We start from the raw sequence: 25875 nt of genomic DNA, 5'->3' as shown, positions 1-25875 counted from the left end.
TAATATATCTCGAGCATGCTATGACACATCCTGAAATAATTTGCTTCGGAAAAAAGCACTGCTCTCCCTCTTTTGCAAATGTAACTGTAAATATTACTTTGAGGTATGTAATTGCTGCAGCCATCTCCATTTGAAGGAAGACTTCTAACCCGTCCATCTCCCATCTCTTGCTATTGTCAAGAAATCAGAAATATTGACTTAAAAGGCATTATTCAAATGTGTTGAATGTAAACACTGAAGAAGTCTGAGAACAGCCACAAATTTTCCTTTGCTTAATGCAGCCTTGAAAATATTTCAAATATTCTGTTTTACAGGCATGCATTCACTCTGCTTAGGGAAAATATTACTTCAAGAACATCTTAGCATGCCAAGAACACTTCTAGTGTCTGGCACTTAGTAGGAACTGAACGGATGTTTGAAGGTTGACTTGAGTTGAAGTTAGCTGGGATACAAGTGTTGCTATGACACCTGGAAACCCTTGGGTTCCTTTAGGTATGGAGACAGCTCTGGCAGGGCTTGGTGAGGGGCTCTGGCTAGGGGCAGGCAGGCCTACAACCCTTCTGGGCAATGGGGCATTGGTCAGAATCAGACCTGGCTCAACACAGAGCTAGAGCTGGCTTCACAATTGGTCCCTTGTCACTCATTTCATCGAGTGGCCCTCCTTCTGAGCTCTCAGACTTGGCTGCGAGCCCCTTGGAGACAGGACTCTGGCTCTCATTTCAGCATTTTCAAGAGCCTGTCCTAATGCCGTAATTGCTCGTAAATGTTTCACTCAATTGAAATAAAAAGAAAAGAAACCAAGTGGGCATATGGCTCCCTCTAGTCTCCTCACTTCTGAGACCTGGCTGTGAACTCATGGCCAGATCCTCCCATGATTCATCACTTAAATCATTCAGCAGCTGAAGGATGCAAGCTTTCCCCTCAAAGGCTGTCTCTTGGGCTGTTTAGAGACCCAGGTGGGCGGTGGAAATAGCCCTGGTCTGAAATGCTATGGATGCCTGGGCAGTGCTTTTTTAAAATTTTTAATTTTTTTTATTGGCTGTTTTACCTTACACATAATCTTTGATTTTTTTTAATGGAATTATAGTTGAATTACAATGTTTGTAAATTACTGCTGTACAACAAAGTGATTCAGTTATATATATGTGTGTGTGTGTGTGTGTGTGTGTGTATAGGGGGGTTCCCACGTAGCTCTAGTGGTAAAGAACTCGCCTGGCAATGAAGATGTAAGAGATGTGGTTTCGATCTCTGGGTTCTGAAGACCCCCTGGAGTAGGAAATGGCAACCCACTCCAGTATTCTTCCCAGGAGAATCCCATGGACGGAGGAGTCTATGGGGCCACAAAGAGTCAGACATGACCGAAGTGGCTTATCACACACACATGCATATATATATATAATTCTTTTTTATATTCCTTTCCATTATGGTTTATCCCAGGATAGTGACTCTACTTCCTTGTGCTGTACAGTGGGACCTTGTCTATCCATCCTATATATAATAGCTTACATCTGCTAACCCCAAACTCCTACTGCATCCCTCTCCCATAACCAACACCTGCATTACATACATGCTGGCCGTCTGGAAGTTCAACCTATGTCAAGTCCCTTCTTGTTCTAGATCTCGGTCTCCCTGTAACGTCTAAGATCACTGAGAGCAATATAAGTCTATCCCATTAATGATACGTGTGTGTGTGTGCACGCGTGTGTGTGTGTGCTGGTCAGCTTATTTGCCACAGCATCAAAAGTTTTACTCCTTTATTCATGAACAAAGAAATATTCTGACCTATTTTTCAGCAGAGCGAAGTTCTGGAATTTCAAATCACTGGCTCCTTCTTTGGCTATTTTTCTATTGCCCCTGTGATGAAAGAAAATAGATTATTGTCAGGAAATAGCAAGAAGTGAGGGGAAAAATTAATTAAGTGCATTCATTCATAGAAATAACCACTCAGTCAGATGTAAGTAATTAATGTCTCACACGTAATTCCAAATCTCTCTTTGCATTTCCAGTGGAGTTAAACAAAATCTGGACTTAAGATAATCCAATTACTTGAAAATATACTTTTTTTTTTTTTTAAATATAAGAGCTTTATTTTACAAGGAGCAATAGCCTGGGGTAGAATAAGTGCCCCTAACTGGATGAAGACGTGGGCTTTCTCACATCAGCGTGGTCAAGTGGTGTCCTCCCTAAGGTCCCTGAATTTCCATAACATTGCTCTGTACAGCAAAAAGAATCACGCGCATGCCACCCGGTTAAGGGGAGGCTGTCAAACAAGGACAGTGCCTGCAGGCCAGGAAATGTCCTACATGCTTTCCTGTGTTGGCTGAATTCGACCAAAACTAGCAAACATCATCTGGGGTAGGGAGGAAGATGACTTAGGAATAGCAACTCAGATCCAAATAATATTTATTGAACTCCTGTATAATTTAGGGACTTTGCGATGCTATTTTCTATGAAGAGATTAACTAATTTTAAATTGAGTTAATTTGTTCAAATTCAGTAAGGCATTCTCTATCATAAAGAATCTCTAGTTCATTTCATTAGCCAAGTTTAATATACTTTCATTTTTCTCGCAGGCATTTTGTGAGCTCTATTAGACGTTAACGGATGATCCCTTCCTCCACAAATGCTCCTTGGCAGCTACCAGGGTAGCTCCTCTGACCTGCCTGCCCTCCTGATTCTCTCCACTTGGGCCACACCTGCTTCTTCTAGGACCTTATATTTTCCTTTCCTCCCTCCCCCAGGGCTCTTCCAGGGGGAAGTGTTTCTCAAACACTTTCTTCCCCTGCATCAAACTCAAGCTTCTGAGTTCAGTTCACCTGTCATTTCATCAGAGAAACCTCCTTTCTCCTCTGAGACAGACCCCTTCTAGCACTCGCCTGAGTTTTAGTTGTCCTTCGACTTAATGTATAGGTTGTATTCACGACTGTGACGCTGAGGAACTGCCATCTCCATGAGGGCAGAGACTGCAGGAGACTGCATGTCCAGGGCTTGGGACTGTGCCTGATTGTATAGGACATGCTGAAAGATAACTTGAGGCTCTCTCTCCACCCAGGATGTTTTTAAACTTTTTTTCTATATTGGAGTATGGTTGATTAACAATGTTGTGATAGTTTCAGGCGCACAGCAGAGTGACTCAGCCATACATGTGTATGTATCCATTCTCCCCAAAACTCCCCTCCCATCCAGGCTGTCACATAACATTAAGCAGAGTTCCCTGTACTATGGATGGAACTAGAGATTGTTATACTGAGTAAAGTCAGACAGAGACAGAGAAATATCCATCTAGGATTTTTTGTATAGCCTATTAACTGCAACACAATAAATTAAAAATGTAGTGAGTTGTTTGAATATATTTTGTCACCGTGTAAATTGATCATCTAGAAAGATAATGGATGATTCCATTATTTTCCAGTTTTTGTTATTCCACAATTACACAGTTGTTTCATTATTGTATTATTTTATATTCAATACATTTTATTATTTCGTTGTTTTTTAGTTATCTGGGTGAAAGCTCGATTCATAAATCTTTATCTGCATTCTGACTTCATTTCTAAGCTCTGGAGATAAACATCTACCTTCTGGAATTTTTTAATTGGTCACCCCCAGCTGACTCAGGCCCTTTCCTAAGGAATGGCCCCATTATTCACAGAACTTCCAAACAATTATTTGCGCACTCACCTTGAGTCTTCCTTCCCTTGTCCTCTCCATCCTCACCATCTCCACAATTTGTTACCAGATCCTAGAAACTGAGTCCCAAACATCTCTCTTCAATCCTTTAAATGATACCTAGTCTTAGCTCTGCCTTCATTCTCTCCAGCCTGGACTCCAGTGTCAGCCCCCTAGCTTCCTGGGCTCCAATCCACCCACTAAACTGCAATGAGAACAACCATCTTTTTAACTGGCAGAATATAACCAAGTCACCTCTACTTGAAATCCCCACCCCTCCTCCATTTCACAGGACCCAGTCCACAGTCTTTACCAGGATCCCTGCTCCAGGGGCCTTGGATACAATTTGTATTATTTGTATTCTTATTTCCTGCTAGCCCTGCTCTCTGACCAAGCCCCCAACATTGTCCCTGCTTGCCACATGACAGGCCAGTGAATCAGAGACTAGATGTTGAAGCAAGGAATACTTCATCTGGAGAGCTTACTGCCAAGAAGATGGCAGACTAGTGTCTCAAAATAACCTTCTTATTGCACTCTGGATGCCAGTTTCTTTTATAGAACAGAGATGGGGGGCAGTGAGGAAATGAAGTTAAAAGGCCATTAATCTTGCAAATATCTCTTAGAAAGGCAATCCTAGGACAGGGCGTGTGATAATTCTTCCTTCCTGACATCCACAGGTGGACAGGGTCCTGAACAAAGACACTTTAATTAACAATCAGGCAGAGGGGCAGGATTTTCTGAGACAGGACACCATTTATGATTACAATAACAAAAGCAATGTAAAGCAAGTCAAACACTTCCAACAGCAAGAAACAGTTCCCGTATGGAGTCAGAACTGGGTCTTTCCTGCAATAATAGTTTCCAGTCTTCAAGGCTTAGTTCAAACATTAGATCCTTGTGAGGTCTTCTGTGCTGCTTCCTCTTAGAACATTTTAGTATTTTTGGTATGTCTCTGTTCTACCATTCATTCATTTGTTCATGAATCCATTTATTCATTAACTCAACACAATATTAGAGATATTGTAGATATCAGATCTCTTTTGTGCCCGGCAATGGGATGAAGTTGTTAAGAAGACACATGAAGGCTTCCTAGTGAATCTTTTATGGTTGTCGGGAGACAGACCATGAACAAGTAGATAAACAATCATATTTTTATCATATTGCTGTGTATGTGTGCCTGTTCAGGTGTTCATGTTCCCCTAGAGTAGAGGATTTTTGTGAGAAGACACATATCCTGGGAATATTTTCTCTCCCAGCACAAGGACTAGCTGACCTCAGCTGTGCCCTCAGGAATGTTTTTAAGATATGAAATGACGCATTAATAATAAATAGATAAACGAATGCCCTGCCTATCTGGGCTCTTACACAATAGTGAACCACTCACTCTATTGTGTAGGGTCTTTTAGGTCTCTCTGATACCAGGCAACTTCTGATGTGTCCCTGCACTGAGGAGACCTCAGGTTTCATTACATCTCTAAGGTATGGGCAACATTTCTGTGCTCTGACAGCCAGGGTAACATTTTCTGAAATGGCTTTAACCAGTTCAGTTTTAGGAGAATATGGTGGGGGGGGGGGGTTCTGGGAATTTTCTCAACCTCTTCCTGGGATCCCCAAGAACCCAACAGCCTGAGAGCTTCCTCTGACTTTTCCAGAGAATCTACTTTTGCTTTCTTACTTTAGGAAGAGAGTTTAATTCAAGCTCTTTTTCTATTTCATCTTTACAGTAACCCTCAGCAGGGCAGTTAACCTAAGTAACCTAAGTTGGGCAGGCATCCTTCTCAGCTTTTTGCTACAGATGAGGGAACAAGGACCTTGAGAGTGGAGGGGATCTGATTCAAGGTCACCAAGTTGGTTGATGGCCCAGCCAGTGCTCCACACCAGGTCTCTAATCTGCCAGGTATGTGCTACATGCACCCTCCCCCTGGGGGAGCCAGGGTGTGTAGCTGCCTGATACTCAGGGTCAGGCCCCTCTGAGACCCACTAAGGAACAGGAGTAAGAATGAGTTGGGGTGGGGGGGTACAAAGGATGAGGAGGTGGTGCTGTCCTTCCCACAACAGATTATTTAACAGATGAACAAAGCTGGCAAGTTAACAGCCATCGAAGGTCCATCTAGTCAAGGCTATGATTTTTCCAGTAATCATATATGGATGTGAGAGTTGGACTATAAAGAAAGCTGAGCACCGAAGAATTGATGCTTTTGAACTGTGGTATTGGAGAAGACTCTTGAGAGTCCTTGGACTGCAAGGAGATCCAACCAATCCATCCTAAAGGAAATCAGTCCTAAATATACATTGGAAGGATTGATGTTGAAGCTGAAACTCCAATACTTTGGCCACTTGATGCAAATAACTGACTCATCTGAAAAGACCCTGATGCTGGGAAAGATTGAAGGTGGAAGGAGAAGGGGACGACAGAGGGTGAGGTTGTTGGATAGCATCACTGACTCAATGGACATGAGTTTGGGTAAACTCCGGGAGTTGGTGAAGAATAGGGAGGACTGGTATGCTGCAGTCCATGGGGATGCAAAGAATTGGACATGACTGACCAACTGAACTGAACTGAACTGAACCTGGACAGTGAGCAGTTAAGTTTATTTGTTTTTAAAACACATAGAAAGAACAGAGAACAATAGAAGCTTTAACATTAGAAGAGGTTCTCTTCCTTGCTCCCTCTCCCTTTCCAGTTATTTGGAATTGAGTTTTGCTTGCTAAGCACAAGGAGAACCACAATGTCCCACCCCACAGTTTTCCTCTCCACCAGCTCTTTCTGGCTCAAATCATTCCTTAGGGTTCCAGGTTTTAGGAACACATTAAAAAAAATGTACCACGATGAAAGAATTATAAAGTCTCAGTATATCACAGAAAATATTATTTAAGAATGTTTATCATACCAGGTCAAAACTGTTTGCTTTGCATTAAACTGATAAAAGCTTTGAAGGAGACAGTCAATGTTGCCACAAATTGGCCTTGGCATTTGTGAGCCTGTGTTGATGATTCTGTATATGGCAGTAGTGTAGGTAGTTAGGCACCATTTTCAAGACCTCAAACATCCAAGACCAGCTGTCCTTCCTGTGGGCCGTTCAGCCTGCCTCATCCACATAATCCAATGGGCACTTTCAAATGACTGCTCTATTGCTTATCTTTGATCCTCATCAAGTGCCCCCCAGGAAAGCAACACAGGTTAGTTTACAGAACAGTGAACTCAGCACATCCCCAAAAAAGGGGAAGTGCCATAGGCTTGTGGGGAAACTGAGGCACAGAGTGCCAGTGGGTGAGCCAATTAGTTGTTCTTGTAATCACCTTGTCCTCTGCTGAGAAAGAGCATATCATCTCTCAGGAGCCAGGTTCTCTACTTAACTATCCACTTATCACTTCTGGTTTTACACTTTTTGGCTATTTTTGCTTTCCTTTTCCTCCTTGGCACCTCCCTCCTGAGTGGTCAGTTGACAAAACTCATCCAGTCCTCCTTCACATGTCTTCTTGTTCCATCCCTTTCTTACACTCTCTCTTCTCAGGACCAAGGACTTTTCAGGTAGATCTAACAGAAGTCAGTTCTGCATAGTTGAATCAGTCTACAGAAAGATATATCTATCAAAACCGAATTATTTGAGAAGAGGGTCTTTGGCAATGTAATTAAGGTGAGATCTTGAGATGAAATTGTTCTGGATTAGGGTGGCCTTATATTCAAAGTTAGGCTTCTCAGGTGGCTCAGTGGATAGAGAATCTGCCTGCAATGCAGGAGATGCAGGAGACACAGGTTTGATCCCTGGGTCACGAGGATCCCCTGGAGGGGTGCATGGCAACCCACTCCAGTATCCTTGCCTGGAGAATCCCATGGACAGAGGAGCCTGGCGGGCTACAGTTCATGGGGTCACAAAGAGTCAGACACGGCTGAAGCTACTTAGCATGTGCACACACATCATATCTAAGGACAGGTTTGCATAGAAAAGAAGACCATAGAAGACACACAAGAGAAGGGCATGTGCCATCCCACGGGAAGATGGAGACAGAGATTGGGGTGATGCTGCCACAATCCAAGGAGCTTCTGGAGCATCCAAAGCTGGAGGAAGAAAGGAAGGATCCTACGCTAGAGGCTTCAGGGGAGACACAGCCCTCGGGATTGATTTCAGTCTCCTGGGCTCCAGAACAGTGAGAGAATACCTTTCTGTTGTTTTAAATCCCATGGTTGATTTAAGCCACTATAGCCCTGCCGCTGTTGCTGCTAAGTCGCTTCAGTCGTGTCTGACTCTGTGCGACCCCATAGACTGCAGCCCACCGGGCTCTGCCATCCCTGGGATTCTCCAGGCAAGAACACTGGAGTGGGTTGCCATTTCCTCCTCCAATGCATAAAAGTGAAAAGTGAAAGTGAAGTCAGTCGTGTCCGACTCTTCACAACCCCATGGACTGCAGCCCACCAGGCTTCTCCGTCCATGGGATTTTCCAGGCAAGAGTACTGGAGTGGGTTACCATTGCCTTCTCCCACTATAGCCCTAGAGGACTCAATACACAGAATATGTAACCCAACCCATCCTAAAGTACAGAAAATAAATAAGACCCAAATCTCCAGCAGGACAAAACAAGAAGTGTAATGGCAAAAATGCATATAGTCTAGAAGGAAAAAGAAATAAATGGGAACATCTTTAAGTGAGGGGGTAGTCAAGGAAGGCTTCCACAGACTGATGGATGAGGTGCATGCAAAGTCGCTTCAGTTGTGTCCAACTCCTTGTGACCCCATAAACTGTAGCCTTCCAGGCTCCTCTGTCCATGGGATTCTCCAGTCAAGAATACTGGAGTGGGTTGCCATGTCCATTTCCAGGGGATCTTCCTGATCTAAGGATAGAACCCAGATCTCTTACAGCTCCTGCATTGGCAGGCAGGTTCTTTACCTAGTGCCACCTGGTAAGCTCAATGAATGAGGATGTACAGCATTTTCCAGACTGATGGAGAGTGAGGCAGAGCAACCTATTTTGGGGCAGATGCCTGCTCCATGCTTTCCTGGCCATTTTCCTCTAATTTTTCACCTTTACCAGTGTTCCCAGGCACACCCAAGATGGCAGGTACAGTTTGACCTGCACAGATGAAAAGCTACCATTTCTTCTGCTGTGAAATGACCTTCTCTTAATAAGTACTGAGAGCAAGTTTAGCTTTTTCCAGAAGCTTCTCATTACACTCCCAATGAGCGTGCAGATTTCTGAGAAATCACATAAAATTTCCCTATGCCTTAATTCTCTTTTAAGGGCCATGCAGCTGGATTGCTGACTCCAAGATCATGAATAATAATAATGTATAATGCTATAATTATCATGCTAATAACAACAGCCCTAAACTTTGATAAGATTTACAACTTACTGGTCACTGATGCTCACCACAACCCTAAGAGTCCAGTCCAAGCCTATCCCCAACCCTGTTAAATTTCTTCATCTTGTGTTCAGCTCATGTTCCTTCTTCTCAGGAATTGCCACATATCAGGCTTCTGAGGGGGCTTCCCAAGTGGTACTAGTGGTAAATAACCTGCCTGCCAATGCAGGAGACATAAGAGATGCAGGTTCGATCCTGGGGTCAGGAAGATCCCCTGGAGGAGGGCATGGCAACCCACTCCAGTATTCTAGTCTGGACAATCCCATGGACAGAAGAGCCTGGTAGGCTATAGTTCATGGGGTTGCACAGAGTCGGACACGACTGAAGTGACTTAGCACGCATACATGGATGCACAGGCTCCTGAGGAAACACTGAGATGGAGAGGATGATGCAGGAAGTCCATCAGGGTGAGATCCTGGCATCAGTCGCTGTGGAGGGCAGGGAAGGAAGCAGAATTTGGAAGGGGCAACGGTTGGGCTGTGCTCTGAGATTGGCACCAGGGCCCTTCAGAACTATCCTGAGTTGTGGCAGCGGGGCCAGGCCTTTGTACTCCTGGATGAACCAGATGGTGGATGCAGGCTGCCCCAGGTGAGGCAACTCTATTCAACTGGGACAATTCCCAAAGGAAGTTGAGAGGGAGAGACTCTGAAAGTCTAGTACAGCGTCACATTGGATTCAGACTCTAGAGAGTCTGAGGTCCCAAGCTCAACATAGGTCTTGACTATAGTTTTCATTAGAGAATGGAAGCGGGGGGTGGTGGGGGAAGGAAGGATGGGGCCCAGGGCAGGATGATCCTGAGGGTAGGGCATCCCCTAGGAAGGAGTGGGGAAGCAAATCAGAGAGATGCTGGTCTCTACAGGATGTGGTGTGGTGTGGTGTGGACACAGATGTTAAGAGCACTCATTTGGACTCCATCAGAATTTGAATCTGGTTCTGCCAACAGAAGAAGTCAGCAGTTTATCTCATCATCCCCATTTTACACCCAAGGAAGGGGGAGTTATAATAACTCCCTCACATATTGATTGCATGTTGGTAATCATTTTTATTATCTAGGGTTCAAGTCTTACTCCAACAAGCAAGGAATAACAGAGGTGGACAACCAGGAGGACCAAGAAGGGCAGTTGATAATGAAAAATTTTCATCCAGGCCAAAATGCTATTATCTCAGAACTTTTGTGGGTCAGGAATCCAGGCGTGACTTTGCTGGGTCCTCTGTTTCATGGTCTCTGCTGAGGCTGAAATCAAAGTGTCAGCCAGAATTGGGGTTTCCTCTGAAAGCTCAACTGGGAAAGGCTCTACATGGTTCTAAGCACATGGGATTGTTGGAAGGTTCAACAGTTTCTTATGGCCTGTTGGACTGAGGGCCTTGCTTCCTTGGTGTATGTGGGTAAGAAGATGCCTTCAGTTCCTTGCCACCTGGGTCTCCCCCATATAGCCACGTGCTTTATCAAAATGTGTAAATCAAGCAGACAAGAGGGAAGTTGCGATCACACATAATGTCATCACGGAAATGACGTCTTGTCAATTTTGCCATATCCTGTTGTTTACAGGTGATCACAGGCCTTGCTCACAATTAAGAGGGAGTGGATTACACAGGGAGGGATGCAAGTACCAGGTGAAGAGGTAACTGGGGGCCACTTTAGTGTCTGTCTGCCCCATGTAATAGTTGACTCATTGGAAAAGACTCTGATGCTGGGAGGAATTGGGGGCAGGAGGAGAAGGGGACGACAGAGGATGAGATGGCTGGATGGCATCACCGACTCGATGGACATGAGTTTGGGTGAACTCTGGGAGTTGGTGATGGACAGGGAGGCCTGGTGTGCTGCAATTCATGGGGTCACAAAGAGTCAGACACGACTGAGTGACTAAACTGAACTGAACTAAGTGTGGAAGTGTGAGTAGATGTGACACTAGTTACTAGCATCCAGAAGGTATTTGACAAACCTACAAGCCAAATCAGCTAGACTCTTCCTGCTGCCTGTTTTATAACCTTCCATGACTCCTGAAAATGTCAGGCCAGTTCTCAAAAGTTTTTCAGCTAATTCCAGAAGACACCAGCAAGTCAGAACAGACTGGTTCTCTGAATCTTTGCTCTTGCATGTGAGGGGCCATTGTAATTATTTTTTGCAGCAGAATGCTATACTTCTAATTTTCTTAAAATAGTCACTGAGTGAGTCATCACAAACAACTTTTTCTGAACTAGAGTTTCCTATTTTGTTCCTTCCATTTGGTCTTTAGGGCACATGTGTGATATGCACAAACTTCCATTGAGTTGTATATTCCTGTGCGTAGCTTCTTCTAAGCCTAGGAAATGTTCAACACCGCCCTCCCCTACCGCCCCCTTCACCCATCCCGAGCATCTGAGCAAAGCCCAGGCTCTTGCAAATTTGATATGCCATAGCTGGGATGATGGATACCTTTTATGCGCTTGCACTGCTGAACCCAGAAAAGCTGAAGAACATACAGACTTTTTTTTCTTTTAAAGTTTGAATTTGAATCTATTTACCCAGGGCCAATTTTCTCAAGCTCACGCAGCCTCCCCATTCAAAATTGGCAAAGGATCTTGGAGAAGAAGATCACGCACACACACACTAGCTTCTCACAGGAGGCTACATTTGCTGGGAAGCAGATACTGATGATAAGGCATTGTTTCAAACACTGCTCAGAGACAGGAATGCGGTAAGGTCCTGTATCTCCTTCTGTCTGTGCACACCAGGAGATCACAGTACACAATTCGGAGATATCTCTGCCCTGCCTGACAGTACGTGTGTAGCAGAAAGTGAGGGAAGAGCCCAGATACAAGACAGACTTATATTTCAAAGCAGCTTCAGCACTGGGGGCATTGCCTTCTATCTGTCCTGTCCAGTGTCTTCCATTTATGAAGTTTTAGCTGCAACTCTGGATGCTAATTTTGGGGACAGACAGCTGGAGTGGAAAGAGAGTTTGGCCTTGTGGCTTTAGGGTTTGGGTTTAGGCCCTAGCTATTTTACTGCTTCATTGTGTTATCTCAACCATGTTACTTAACCACAGCCTGGTTATGGTTGTGCCATGCATACGATCAGAGTAGGATGGGTGGGTATGTTTCCTGAAGCATCATTACTGCATATATTCTGCACACTTTGCTGTTCCTGCATTAAACAGAGGGGATAAGAGTCTTGCTTCGTAAGCAGCTGAAAGTCTATGACAAAGTCCTAAAAACCATGGCATAAGAGGGGTGGGTATACCTAACAGAACTTGAGAACTTGGTGGCACAGTGAATTAGCTTAAGGGTCCTGTCCTCGTGGAATCTCCCCTGATCTTTCATCTGGACCCCTTAACTGTTCTCCTTGACATCTGTCCCTTTCTACTCTAAGATCGTTGCCAATTTTGTCTCAGCCATCATTTCAACTCTCAGTTTTGTTTTACAAACCAACATTCCAGGCAAACCGAACCTCTGGCAAGGCTGAAACACAGCACATTGAAAATTTCTCCATTCATGTGGTCTCCCCTGCCTGTGATTCATTTCTCCCTCATTCTCTTCTCTTTCTAACGTCTCCACAACATCAAATTCTTGATCTGCTGGGCCCAGCAGAGATGCCATCTTTTCCGCTTATCTTTCCCCAAAGTATCTGGACAGATGTGCTATATCCTTCATGAGCTAGAATGGAGCTCACTTTCTATCTTGGCTGGTGGCAGCCATGTTCCCTAAGCCCTCACTCTATCCTGAACCTGGCCCCTCTCCTCCTGTATCCTCTTTGATAGTTCACGGTCTTGGAAACAAAATCCTCTCAGACTCAAGTCCTTTACTGAAACTGAATTGAAATTGAGCAGTGGACCCTGGTACCATCCTCCAGTCAGATATTTATTGAGCAGTTACTATGTGCTGGTTATTATGCCTGGGAACACAGACAAGACACAAAAGGTCCTACCCTCATGAAGCTGGCAGCCCATGAGTGGGAACCAAGCTAGTGAACAAGAAGCTCACCTCCTCTGTTTTTCTTTTCCCCCATGGCTTCCTGTTTCATTTACTCCTGATTTGAATGGCTACCTGGTTTCAAGACAGTCCACCTGGCTCTGACCTGAGTTTCCCTTGGTACGCAGCTCTGACAGCTGCCTGTGGATTTACACATGGCCAGGAGGTAGCCTTGGTCCTCCTTTAGGCCACGTGGGCTTCCCTTCCTCCTCTAGATTTTCCAGACTCAGGGAGAGGCTTTGGGTTCTCTGATGAAATGGATCAGACCTCAGTTTTCAGAGGTGGCCACCTATGTGGTCATGATTGGTGTGTGCACCTCCCACCAAAGCTCTGAACTCTTGTCATTCTTTCCTGCAGACCAGCAGCAGAAGAAACATTCACTCTTGAGAAGATCCATAGAATCTCTGGAGGGAATTACTAATTCTTGTTTATTAAGGCAGGACAAGTCTTCCCTGTAGCTCAAATGGTAAAGAGTCTCCCTGCAGTGTAGGAGACACAGGTTCAATCCCTGGGTTGGGATGATCCTCTGGAGAAAGGAAGGGCAATCCACTCCAGTATTCTTGCCTGGAGAATCCCAAGGACAGAGGAGACTGGCGGGCTACAGTCCATGGGGTCGCAAAGAGTTGGACATGATTGAGTGACTAACACTACTACTACTAAGGGAGGAAATGGAGTTGGAATATTCTAGAATAGACCAGCTCTGCCTATGGGTTGCAGGTACAGAGTAGAGGGTGGTGTCTGAATGCTGCTTTCTGCTTTCCCCGAGTTACAGTTTCAGAGGGTCCCAGAGTGTGAGTCTCCATGGAAAGATACATGCATATCATCTTGAAGCTGCTTGAACCTGTTAATTTTTGATTAAAAAGCCTTTATTTTGTATTGGGGTATAGCCAATTAGGCCTCCCAGGTGGCACCAGTGGTAAAGAAACCACCTGCCAAATGCAGGAGAAATAAGAGATGCAATTTTGATCCTTGGGTCAGGAAGATCCCCTGGCAAAGGAAATGTCAATCTGCTCCAGTATTCTTGCCTGGAGAATCCCATGGACAGAGGAGCCTGGCGGGCTCCATAGGGTCATGAAGAGTCCGACACGACTGAAGTGACTTAGCATGCACACACATAGCCGATTAACCGTGCTGTGATAGTTTCAGGTGGACAGCAAAGGGACTAAGCCATGCACACACATATATCCACTCTCCTCCAAACTCGCTTCCCATCTAGGCTGCCACATAACATTGAACAGAGTTCTATGTGCCATGCGGTGGGTTGGTGGGTTGGTTATCCATGTTAAATATAGCAGTGTGTACAAGTCTATCCCAAACTCCCTAACTACCCCTCCCCGCCCAGCAACCATATGTTGAACCTGTTAATTGTACAGATGAGACAACTTGGGCCCAGACAAGTGGAATGACTTGCCCACACTAACCAGATGCTGATACAGAAAGTTCTGGATCAGCTCCTGGCTCCCGTGTGGTGCCTGAGGTCCCTTTCATTTCCCCAGTGCTTGTCTTCCAATTAAGCCTCTTTGCATGCCTTCTAAATAAATTCTCTTTTTTCTTTTTAATCTCCTTGAGGACGGAAAGACAAAAGAAAGATAACCTAATTTAGAAAACAAGAAAGTAATTCTGAATCCTTTTATGTCCAGGTTTCAAGAAATCCTATAAAACCTTTTCTCCTGCTTTTTTTTAGTTGTTAGGTTTAAATTTTGATTTAGGGAGAGGAAACAAATGTGCTAAAGAATAGAAGTCTTACATATCATCTTTTCAAATGCTTTCTCCAACAATCCCCCCCACCCCCACCCCATCTTGATTGTCAGGGATGTAACTTCTCATAGGCCATCAATGTATGTAATGAGAAAATACAAAAATAACACTGAATTACCCTTTTTATAGGTCCATAGATGTATTCAGGGTGGAATTTAATTTATAGATGGTCATGCCTGAAAGATTCTGGATGTGTGATAGAAAACAACAAGAGAAAAGAAATATGCTTATCTTTAAAAAACCCTCAAAATAAAAACTTGATTTGTGCCTGGTTATACACAATCCATTAAAGCCCAAGAGTAAAGGGTCATAAGGGACCTTCTTTGGTGATCTGCAGGAATGCCAGGAGGGACCTCATGCTTAGAATGTAGAGAATGAAGCTCCCCAAGACAATATCCTTCCCTCCATCTCCTGGGCCAACACTCACTGACTCTAGAAGGCCCAAAAGAAAGGAAGGGGAGGGACTTCCTTGGTGGTGCAGTGGATAGGAATCCACCTGCCAATGCAGGGGACACAAGTTCAATCCCTGGTCTGGGAAGATTCCACGTGCCATGGAGAACTAAGCCTGCAAGCCACATGCAGTTATTGAACCACGTGGCTAGAGCCTGTGCTTCACAGTAAGAGAAGCCACCTCCATGAGAAGCTTGTGCATTGCAACTAGAGAAAGGCTGTGTACAGCTGTGAAGACCCAGTGCAACCAAAAATAAACAAAAAAATAAGAATAAGAAAAACAAAGGAAGAGAAATCAAGGTGGGCGAGGGGGAATGGGGTGAGAAAGGATAAAGTTCTATATCATGCCAGCTCCTGGGCTTGGTGCCCCCTCTCTGCCTTGGAATCTGCAGCCCTTCTCAGGAATCCCTCCACTTAACATCTCATTTTCTTCAATCCTTCAGCCATGTTGCAGCCGGGGTCTTCATTCTAAAATCTGTCATTTCCACCGCCTGCGGTTATGGTCCATGTTCTGTTAAGGTCCGTGTTCTGAGTGTGACACACAGCCCCCACGGTCTGGTCCCTGACATCTCTCCACAGTTCTTTCTCTACAGCACTCAGTTGACCCTAACGGCAGCCATCATGAGCCACTGGCCTGTCTCTGAATGGGCCCGACCCCTGAAATCTCTGTCAGTATGTAGAGAAACAGCATAAATAACATGCCCAACTTCCTACAAGAGATTCACAGATAAACAATTAAGGCAAGTTCTCTTGTTTCAGACATGTCTTGTTTCATCCTCTCAGCAACTGATTCTTGACAGAACTCAAGGAACATGCCCACATCTCTCAGTGAAGAGATAGCATTCCTGTCTTTTTAGCTCTTGGTACAGAGCCCCACCCAGAGGAAGGGTTCAACACAGCTTGGGGGGACATGACAAAACTGAGCTTTAATACCAGATCTGTCTGATATCATGGTCCCGATGAAGAAGCATGAGCTTGAAGTCAGAGATAATGGATAAACTGACCCAAAATACTACTTAAAGTGTCAACCACTTTTCTCAATTATTTCTGTTGCCTTATTATACTTTGAAGTGTGAAAGTTGCTCAGTCGTGTCCAACTCCTTGCGACCCCATGGACTGTAGCCCACTGGGCTCCTCTGTCCATGGAGTTCTCCAGGCAAGAATACTGGAGTGGGTGGCCATTTCCTTCTCCATTATTATAGTTTGCAAATGGGACAAAAGAAGCCCAGAGAGGCCAAACACATTGCTCATGGCCACACAGCTCTAAGTATCCAGGCTGGGCTTGTCCTTGGGGTTGGGAGATATCAGTGAACAGAGTAAAGATAGCTCACTCCCATGGAGCAACACAGAAAAGGAGCTCCACCCTTAGGGAGAGAAAGCCGACAATCACCACACACAGGATGATGTGCAGACAGGTGCAACTTTCCATGAGGTGGTCAAGGTGGGCTTCCTTAAGGAGGAGTGAGCACGGACAAGGTGCTGCAGGTGTCAATTGTGGGGAGTCTGCAGGAAGAGCATCCAGCCCCAGGGATGGCTGGGGCGAGAGTCTGAAGGCAGAATCCTGGCTGGGTGGTGGGGTCATGGTGAGGGGCTCAGCATGGTTGAATTGGACTGAGTGTGGGGATGGGTTGGGAAGACCATATAAGTGCTTCTGGAGGCATGACAGCATACGGGGTGAGACAGGATGTGATTGAGAGGGTGGGACTGAGGCTTTGAATAAACGTGAAGTCATGGCAGGGTCTCTGACAGAGGAACACGGTGATACCAGTCATGTTCCTGTAGCATCTCCCTGACTGCTGTGTGGAGAATAGTTTTATCCTTGGTGAATAATGTAGAAGCCAGGAGACCTTTGGGGAAGTTACTGCAGTAACCTGGGCAGAAACTGATGCTACCTGGGACCCCAGGGTCCCAGGAATAGTGGGAGTCAGGGATCAAGGGAGTGTTATTACTCGAATAACAATGCTTAAAACTCCGTAACATTCTGCATCACCTCTCCCAACTCCGCCCATAGGATTAATCTCTCCTCAATGATGGTTCCTCCAAAAACCATTAAAAAAAGCAAGTTTTCCTGCATTTCATAATTTCCTCTGGAGAAGGCAATGACACCCCACTCCAGTACTCTTGCCTGGAAAATCCCATGGACAGAGGAGCCTGGTAGGCTGCAGTCCATGGGGTCGTGAAGAGTCGGACACGACTGAGCGACTTCACTTTCACTTTTCACTTTCATGCATTGGAGGAGGAAATGGCAACCCACTCCAGTATTCTTGCCTGGAAAATCCCAGGGATGGGGGAGCCTGGTGGGCTGCCGTCTATGGGGTCACACAGAGTCGGACACGACTGAAGCGACTTAGCAGCAGCAGCAGCAGCATAATTTCTTCTGTTCTGTCTCACATTGTTTATCTATTTGATGTTGTCTATGAGAGCCTCCTGGAGATATTCTGTCCCACCTGGAGCACAGACCAGCTGCATGTAGGACTCCAGAGGAAGCAGAGACCAGGGGGCTGACCACGTGCCCTGAATGCCCAGGCCACCCTCCCTGGCTGTAGACTGCCACTCTGGCTGGAGAGTGACGGGGCAAATCTAGGGGGTCACCTAGCCTCTACCTCATGGAGTGTTTGCCACTTCTGGACCTTAATTTCTCCGGCTATAGAGTAAGAACTCCGATTATTTGAGCACTGACGTTCTTTCGGCTCAAACATCAATGGATTCAGTGATTAAATTTTCTCCCCAGCATGTGCCTCGGTGACATGTTGGCAGGGGCCTAGTGGTAGGGAATTGTTGTGGGGCATTAGTAGAACTGATCTGTGAGAGTTGGACTGTGAAGAAAGCTGAGTGCCGAAGAATTGATGCGTTTGAACTGTGGTGTTGGAGAAGACTCTTGAGAGTCCCTTGGACTGCAAGGAGATCCAACCAGCCCATCCTAAAGGAGATCAGCCCTGGGTGTTCATTAGAAGGACTGATGCTGAAGCTGAAACTCCAATACTTTGGCTACCTCATATGAAGTGTTGACTCATTGGAAAAGACCCTGATGCTGAGAGGATTGGGGGCAGGAAGAGAAGGGGATGACAGAGGATGAGATGGCTGGATGGCATCACTGACTCGATGGACATGAGTTTGAATGAACTCTGGGAGTTGGTGATGGACAGGGAGGCCTGGTGTGCTGCAATTCATGGGGTCGCAAAGAGTCGGACATGACTGAGCAACGGAACTGAACTGAGTAGAACTGACTCATTTGAAAAGACCCTGATGCTGGGAAAGACTGAAAGCAGGAGAAGAAGGGGACAACAGAGGATGAGATGGTTGGATGGCATCACCGACTCAATGGACATGGGTTTAAGTAAACTCCGGGAGTTGCTGATGGACAGGGAGGCCACTGCAGTCCATGGGGTCCCTAAGAGTCGGACATGACTGAGTGACTGAACTGAATTGAACTGAGTCATTCTGGGTGTATGGTGTGTAGCATGTTGGTGAGTGGCTTGAATAATGGTAAACATGATCATTATGAAGAAGCCAGGTGCCCTGGGTATGTGAAGCTTATTCACATAGTGTCCTGGATCTGTGTTGTCTTTCTTGTTCTGCAGACATTTCTGATACTGTGGTGTCTCCAGGTGTCCCCATCAGAAGACTCCTGCTTGGTACAGAGTTCTTACTTCCCAGAAGAGAACATGAACTTTGGAATCAGCTAAGTGGCATTGTCTGGGGCTTCCCTGGTGGCTCAGTGTAAAGAATCTGCCTGCCAATGCAGGAGATGCAAGAGACTCAGGTTCAATCCCTCGGTAAGGAAGATCCCCTGGAGTAGGAAATGGCAACTCACTCTAGTATTCTTGCCAGGACAATTATATGGGCAGAGAAGCCTGGCAGGCTACAGTCCACGGAGCTGCAAAGAGTTGGACACCCCTGAGCGACTGAGCATGCATGCATGCAAGTGGCATGGTCTGCTTCTTAGCCTACCAATCCAGTTCTTCCCCAGTCAAAGTGTGGTTCCTGGACCAGCAACTACTCCCAAGAGCTGGCTAGAAATGCAGAATCCCAGGGACACCCGGACCCTACAGAACCGGAATCTGCCTTGTAACTAGAGGCCATGAGATCAAGTAGGAAAGGTGTAATGTGACTTTGGGTAAGTGACCTGTTCCCTCTGGACTTCATTTTCCACATCTGCAAAATGGAGCAAAGAAAAACACTTCCTTCATAGAACTGTCAGGAGAATCAAATGAGTTAATACATGAAAAGCCTTGTTACTACTGCTTTTTATGTGTATGTATTCTCCTAGTCAGAAAGGTCCCGTGGTCAGTTATCTTTGGGCACAGAAATTGGAAATGATAATGACAGAGATGGGAAGAATGAATGGGGGTCAGTGTAGAATGAATGGGGGTCAGAGAGAGCCCCAGGACATAGGGAGGGGCAGACTGGGGTGCAAACTCCTAGTTACTGAGTGTGTGTGCGGTCTTGTCTCTGTGCTGGTTGCTTTATCAGTCCTCACAGTGATACTGTGATGAAACTATGAACTTCCCCACTTTACAATGAAAGAAATGAGTGTCAAGGTCAAACAACTTTCCCAAGGTCAACTAATAACTGTCAGTGTTCAGAGAAAGCCCTGAGTTTTTAAACAAAAGATCAGTAATGACTGAGGACTGTAACATTGAACCTGCATGGGAGCGGGGAGGAGGGGCTGTCTTCCCTGGGTAGATACTGGAGTGGGTTGCCATGCTCTCTTCCAGGGGATCTTCCTGACCCAGGGATCAAACCTGCATCTCCTGCACTGGCAGGCAGATTCTTTACCACTGTGCCATGCATCACTTCCTACTTATTCTACCATAGTGTACTGTTACCTGTGGTCTTGGTGCTAGTTTTGTCTGTCATACCTGTATGATGTATGTATGTGCATATGCCGATGCATGATGGAAACGTTCCGTAGTGCATTTCATGACTTCACATCGGCACTGACTTTTTCCACACTAGGAGCACTTACCCGCAGGCATCGGCACATGCTGCAGATCAGAGTTTGATTTAATGATGGAAGAAATGTTAGTAAAGCAGGTTTAATTTAAACGTGAGTCATGTCTCGAGTTGAGCCACTGTGACTAGCACAAAAACCAAGAAGTTATTTTCCAGAAGGTATTTTCGGATTCAGCAATGAGGTTGTTCACGTCGCTGACAAACCAGTGAGGTTCTGGCATTCTTCTCTGTGGTTTCACTTCTGTTTTACTCATTCGTGTAAAGGAAAATATTAATCAATATTGATGTCAGAACTGTCGTCCCTTGTCAATTGCAACCAGAGGTTGGCTAAGGCTATGAGTTTAGCAAAAATCAATAAAATAATTCTGTGAGAATCAACTGGCTATATGGGATGGATGATAAAGAACACTGTATATTTCATTATTCTTTGTAAATGGTATGTAGTAGATGTTCACATCACTAAAATTTGTAACAAACTTGTGTACTTATATAAGCATACATTTCCCCCTACCCAAGGAGTTGTTTGACAAACATTTATTAAAATTTACCGAAATGCCACTGGCTAACCCACCCTGAACCATCGCCAATTTACAGTGTCCTAAAAGCAGAATGAGTTCTGCTTAGGTGCCAGAAATAGCTGGCACGTTTACGTCTGTGATTAGACTCTGGGTTTCAGCCTGAAGCATTGATTTTACTGTTCTGAGTCACATGTTTCTCAGGTCGACATGGGAACAATAATAATGCCTTGGCAGATGGGATGTGAAGCTGGGTGTCCAGCAAAAGTTCCTTTCAAGTGTAGGAACACAAAGGGAACAGAATCCCATAGAATCATGCTGCCTTCCTCCCCTCTGCTCTTCCAGAATGAATGTAAATCAGTGGGCTTTTGTACCCCCTTCCTAACACACTGATGACTTTAATACTTGTCTTGCTGTACTTCTGGATCAGTCCCCCAGCATCTATTATTTCATAGCTGGAGGAGCTATAAACTCAGGGTAGATTTAAGTTCAAATACCCTTTTCTTTTTTCCACCTAAAAATTTTTTGTCAACTGACTTGCGAGCAAAACAGGAGAAAAGATTCAAAATTCCCTTGTGATCTGCAACCTGATTACAAAGAAATTACGAGGTAGGGGCTTCCTTTTGGTGGGATCACAACCTGTTGAAGTGGGGAAGCTGCTCATTGGAAATGAGAGAAGTAATTTCTATGCTAGGCACTTGGTAGGTACCTACAGCTCTCCAGTAAATTAAATTCTAATTAGGTAACAGTTAATGTGTGCTCAGAGCATTACAAATAAAGACTCTAGCTAGTGATTCAGGAACCACACCAACCTTTTCAAGTGGAAGGTTTGATTTCCCAGTACCTTCTAATGTGTTTTCATTTTTTCCCTGCACCATGTAGGCAGAAAAAGAGAGAAAGAAAAAATAGCCTTCATACTTCTCTGGCAGGCTCATTTTGTGGTTCGAACCCTTCACATCTCTTCTACTAAGTGTCTAACCAGGAGATAAAGAGTGGCTTTTGTTTTTGTTTTTAATCCTAGGCTGTAAGGAGTGGTGTGAGCAGAGAGAGAGAATGAACTGGATGTGTTCCTCATGGTGGAGTCACTAGGTTTTTAGTTGTGAAGGGAAGAGTGAATGGGTTTATTGAAAAAAATCAAGACTCTCAAGACAGTTTCTAAAACATTTAAACCAAATTTATAATATGTCTCAGCAAATCCACGCTTAAGTATCTATACAAGGCTTGCACACAAATGTTCTCAGCAGTATTTTTCATAAGAGCCAAAAATGGAAAAAAAAAAAAAAAGACAAACCTAAAAGCTCATGTATGGATGTGAAAGTTGGACTATAAAGAAAGCGGAGTGACAAAGAATTGAAGCTTTTGAACTGTGGTGTTGGAGAAGAGTCTTGAGAGTCCCTTGGACAGCAAGGAGATCCAATCAGTCCATCTTAAAGGAAATCAAACAACCCAATCAAAAAGTGGGCCAAAGAACTAAACAGACATTTCTCCAAAGAAGACATACAGATGGCTAACAAACATATGAAAAAATGCTCAACATCACTCATTATCAGAGAAATGCAAATCAAAACCACTATGAGGTACCATTTCACGCCAGTCAGAATGGCTGCTATCCAAAAGTCCAAAAGCAATAAATGCTGGAGAGAGGGTGGAGAAAAGGGAACCCTCTTACACTGTTGGTGGGAATGCAAACTAGTACAGCCACTATGGAGAACAGTGTGGAGATTCCTTAAAAAACTGGAAACAGAACTGCCTTATGACCCAGCAATCCCACTGCTGGGCATCCACACTGAGGAAACCAGAATTGTAAGAGACATGTGTACCCCAATGTTCATCGCAGCACTGTTTATAATAGCCAGGACATGGAAGCAACCTAGATGTCCATCAGCAGATGAATGGATAAGAAAGCTGTGGTACATATACACAATGGAGTATTACTCAGCCATTAAAAAGAATACATTTGAATCAGTTCTAATGAGGTGGATGAAACTGGAGCCTATTATACAGAGTGAAGTAAACCAGAAAGAAAAACACCAATACAGTATACTAACATATATATATATGGAATTTAGAAGGATGGTAACGATAATCCAGTATGTGAGACAGCAAAAGAGACACAGATGTATAGAACAGTCTTTTGGACTCTGTGGGAGAGGGCAAGGGCAGGGTGATATGGGAGAATGGCATTGAAACATGTATAATATCATATGTGAAACGAATCACCAGTCCAGGTTCAATGCATGAGACAGGGTGCTCAGGGCTGGTGCACTGGGATGACCCAGAGGGATGGGATGGGGAGGGACGTGGGAGGGGGTTTCAGGATGGAGAACACATGTACACCCATGGTGGATTCATGTCAATGTATGGCAAACCAATACAATATTGTAAAGTAAAAAAATAAATAAAACTGGAAAAAAAAAAAAAGAAATCAGTCCTGAATATTCTTTGGAAGGACTGATGATGAAGCTGAAACTCCAATACTTCACCACCAGATGCGAAGAATTGACTCATTTGAAAAGACTCTGATGCTGGGAAAGACTGAAGGCTGGAGGGGAAGGGTGAGATGGCTGGATGGCTTCACCGACTCAGTGGGCATGAGTTTGAGTAAACTCCGGGAGTTGGTGATGGACAGGGAAACCTGGCGTGCTGCAGTCCAGGGGGTCACAAAGAGCTGGACACGACTGGACAATTGAACTGAACTTAACTGAAGAAGCTCATGAGTCAGGGGATGGACAGACAAAACGGGGTATATTCATGCAATGGAATATTACTGAGCAGTAGAAAGGAATGAACTATTTTACATGCTACAACTTGGATGAACTTCAAACACATGTCAAGTGAAAGAGGCCAGAAACAAGAGACTGCATATTGTACAATTCCATTTACATGAAATGTCCAGAAAAGATAAATCTACAGAGTCAGGAAGTAGATGAGAAGTTGCCGGAGGCAGAGGGTGTGGGTTGGGAGACAGGGATTAATAGTAAATGGGGATGATGGAAATGTAAAAGTGTTTTATGGTGATGGCCACACAACTCGATAATTCTACTAAACAGCTGAAACTCCCTAAAGGCTTAGCCTTTGTGGCTGTACTGGCGCGTACCCAGGGACCAAGTGCTGTAATTCATTCTAATGACACTCCGCTATCTCTGAAAGCAATTGCCCAGCCTTTCATGCTAAATTAGAGTTAAGCATAGTAATCACCTGTTAGGAAAATGAATTCCCTCTGTTTTTAGAAGCTTTGTGTTTTCTAACCAGTCAGAGTTCTCAGACTGCTGCCAGCAAGCCAGGGATAGGTATGCAGTCTAGACAGATGGCATCTTTAGGACCATGTCTAGGTAATAATGATGTGGGCAACACCTTGTTGGAATAAAATTCAACGTTATGGGTTGCTGTCCTTCTCAGAGCACCTTGGCTGCTCTCTGTATGACTGTGACCTCACTAGTTATTAAAATTGGCTTCATTTCTGCCAGAAACACAGACGTGTGTGTGAGAGAGAGAAAGAGAGAGAGACATGAGGTAGGGAGTAAAATGGGAAAAGAAAAGAAATAAAAATGCAAGGAAAGAGGACAGTCAGCATTATAAATGGGTTTGAATAGATTTTCACAATATTAAAGAGGACTCTACAAAAAGTCAAAGCACAAAAAAAATAAAAAGAGCCCTGAATATTCACTGGAAGGACTGATGCTGAAGCTGAAGCTTCAATACTTTGTTCACCTGAACCGAAGAGAACTCATTAGAAAAGACCCTGATCCTGGGAAAGATTGAAAGCAGGAGGAGAAGGGGGTGACGGAGGATGAGATGGTTAGTATCACTGACTCAATGGACATGAATTTGAGCCACCTCCAGGAGACAGTGAAGAACAGGGAAGCCTGACATGCTGCAGTCAATGGTATCAGAAAGAGTCAGATACGTGACTGAACAACAACAGCTCAGGGAGTCCTCTAAGATGACTCTATGGATATGAGATGCAACATTCCATGGGTGATGAATATGGTGCCTTTACAGGAAAATGAAGGGAGACAGACACTGAGGTGCTCTCCTTCTAAGAGGATGGGTGTTCTTGTCCCCATTTTGCAGATGCAGAAACTGAGGCCAAGAGGCATGTAACACCCTGTCCCCTAGTGATGAGTGGCAGGGCCACCCAAACTGATTCCTCTCAGACTCAAAGCCCAAGATTCTTTCCACAGTGCTCTGACTTAGTATTCACTGAGAGGTTCTAAGTGGCGTACAAAGAAGGCACCTAGATAACAAGCCCCGATTTTTTTGCACAAAAGAATGTGGGAAATCTATAGCCTGGACACTCCTTCTTACCCCTTGGGCAGTCAAGCTATGAGGGAAATTCTATATATCAAGATAAAGGGAGGCATGCATCCATCTCCTTGAAGCTACCCCCCAATCCCTTAGAGTTCACAGCTCCTCACTGTAAAAATGAGAGACTTAAAGTTCAGAAGTGGAAACTGTACATTCAACCCACACAAGCCAGAGCTACCTCCATTCCTAAGGGTACCATTTTACTGGGCATCTGAGCCTTTTGTGGCGGGAGGGGCCAATGGTTTTATCCTTTTCAGTGGGGTTTTGTACCCAGAATTGCCATGTTAACATTGATGGCAGAAACCCAGGTATTACAGAATCGCCTCACTTAGAGGCTAACTTAACTGTTTCAGGATCCTCGATGATTACATCTGGAGCTGCTCAGTGGGGTTCTCTCTAACCTCAGGGTCTGCCTCCCTTCATTTTCCCTTAAAGGCACCATGCCCGCACCCATGCAATATTGAATCTCATACCCAAAGAGTTTCTTCTGCCCAGATTGTAAGGCAGCTGGCTGATTCTTACTTTCAAATCTTTCAAAACCAAGATCCAGTCTAGCTTGCCGGCCTGCTCTGTTAAGCAGTCTCTCTCCTGGATCTCATGGTCTGTGTTTGTTTCCTCATCATGTTTTACATATCAGGTTATAAGCACTAACTTCCTTGTCTGTCTGTCCTTTGAGAGAGAGAGTATAAACATCTTCTGGAAAGGGCAGAAGAGTAGCAATGTATCTGAGTTAGGGAGATTCTTCAGGGCAGGGACTGGATCTCATTTGGTTTCTAATTCCTATGTGGTTACTGGTAGATAACTGATATTCATTAAACATTTGTGGAATAAGAAATGGATGATAATATAAACACTACCATATACAAAATAGATAACCAACAAGGACCTACAGTATGGCATAGGGAGCTACATG

The 25875-nt window shown here is 44.6% G+C and overlaps 1 protein-coding gene across 1 annotated transcript in view; it reads right to left on the bottom strand.

The window, feature by feature from the left end:
- CLNK (cytokine dependent hematopoietic cell linker) overlaps positions 1-25875 on the bottom strand; it is a 209011-nt gene that overhangs the window by 116283 nt on the left and 66853 nt on the right. The window contains exon 3 of the mRNA XM_086407495.1: positions 1783-1854. Within this exon, the coding sequence (XP_086263621.1) occupies positions 1783-1854 (72 nt within the window). The remainder of the gene's footprint in view (positions 1-1782; positions 1855-25875) is intronic.

Source organism: Bos grunniens, chromosome 6, assembly GCF_055505025.1.
Source record: "Bos grunniens cultivar Pamir isolate PY7600 chromosome 6, Bosgru_T2T1.0, whole genome shotgun sequence".
NCBI classification, from domain to species: Eukaryota; Metazoa; Chordata; class Mammalia; order Artiodactyla; family Bovidae; genus Bos; species Bos grunniens.
Note: the sequence above shows the minus strand (reverse complement) of the source record. Positions and strands in the feature narration are given on the sequence as shown.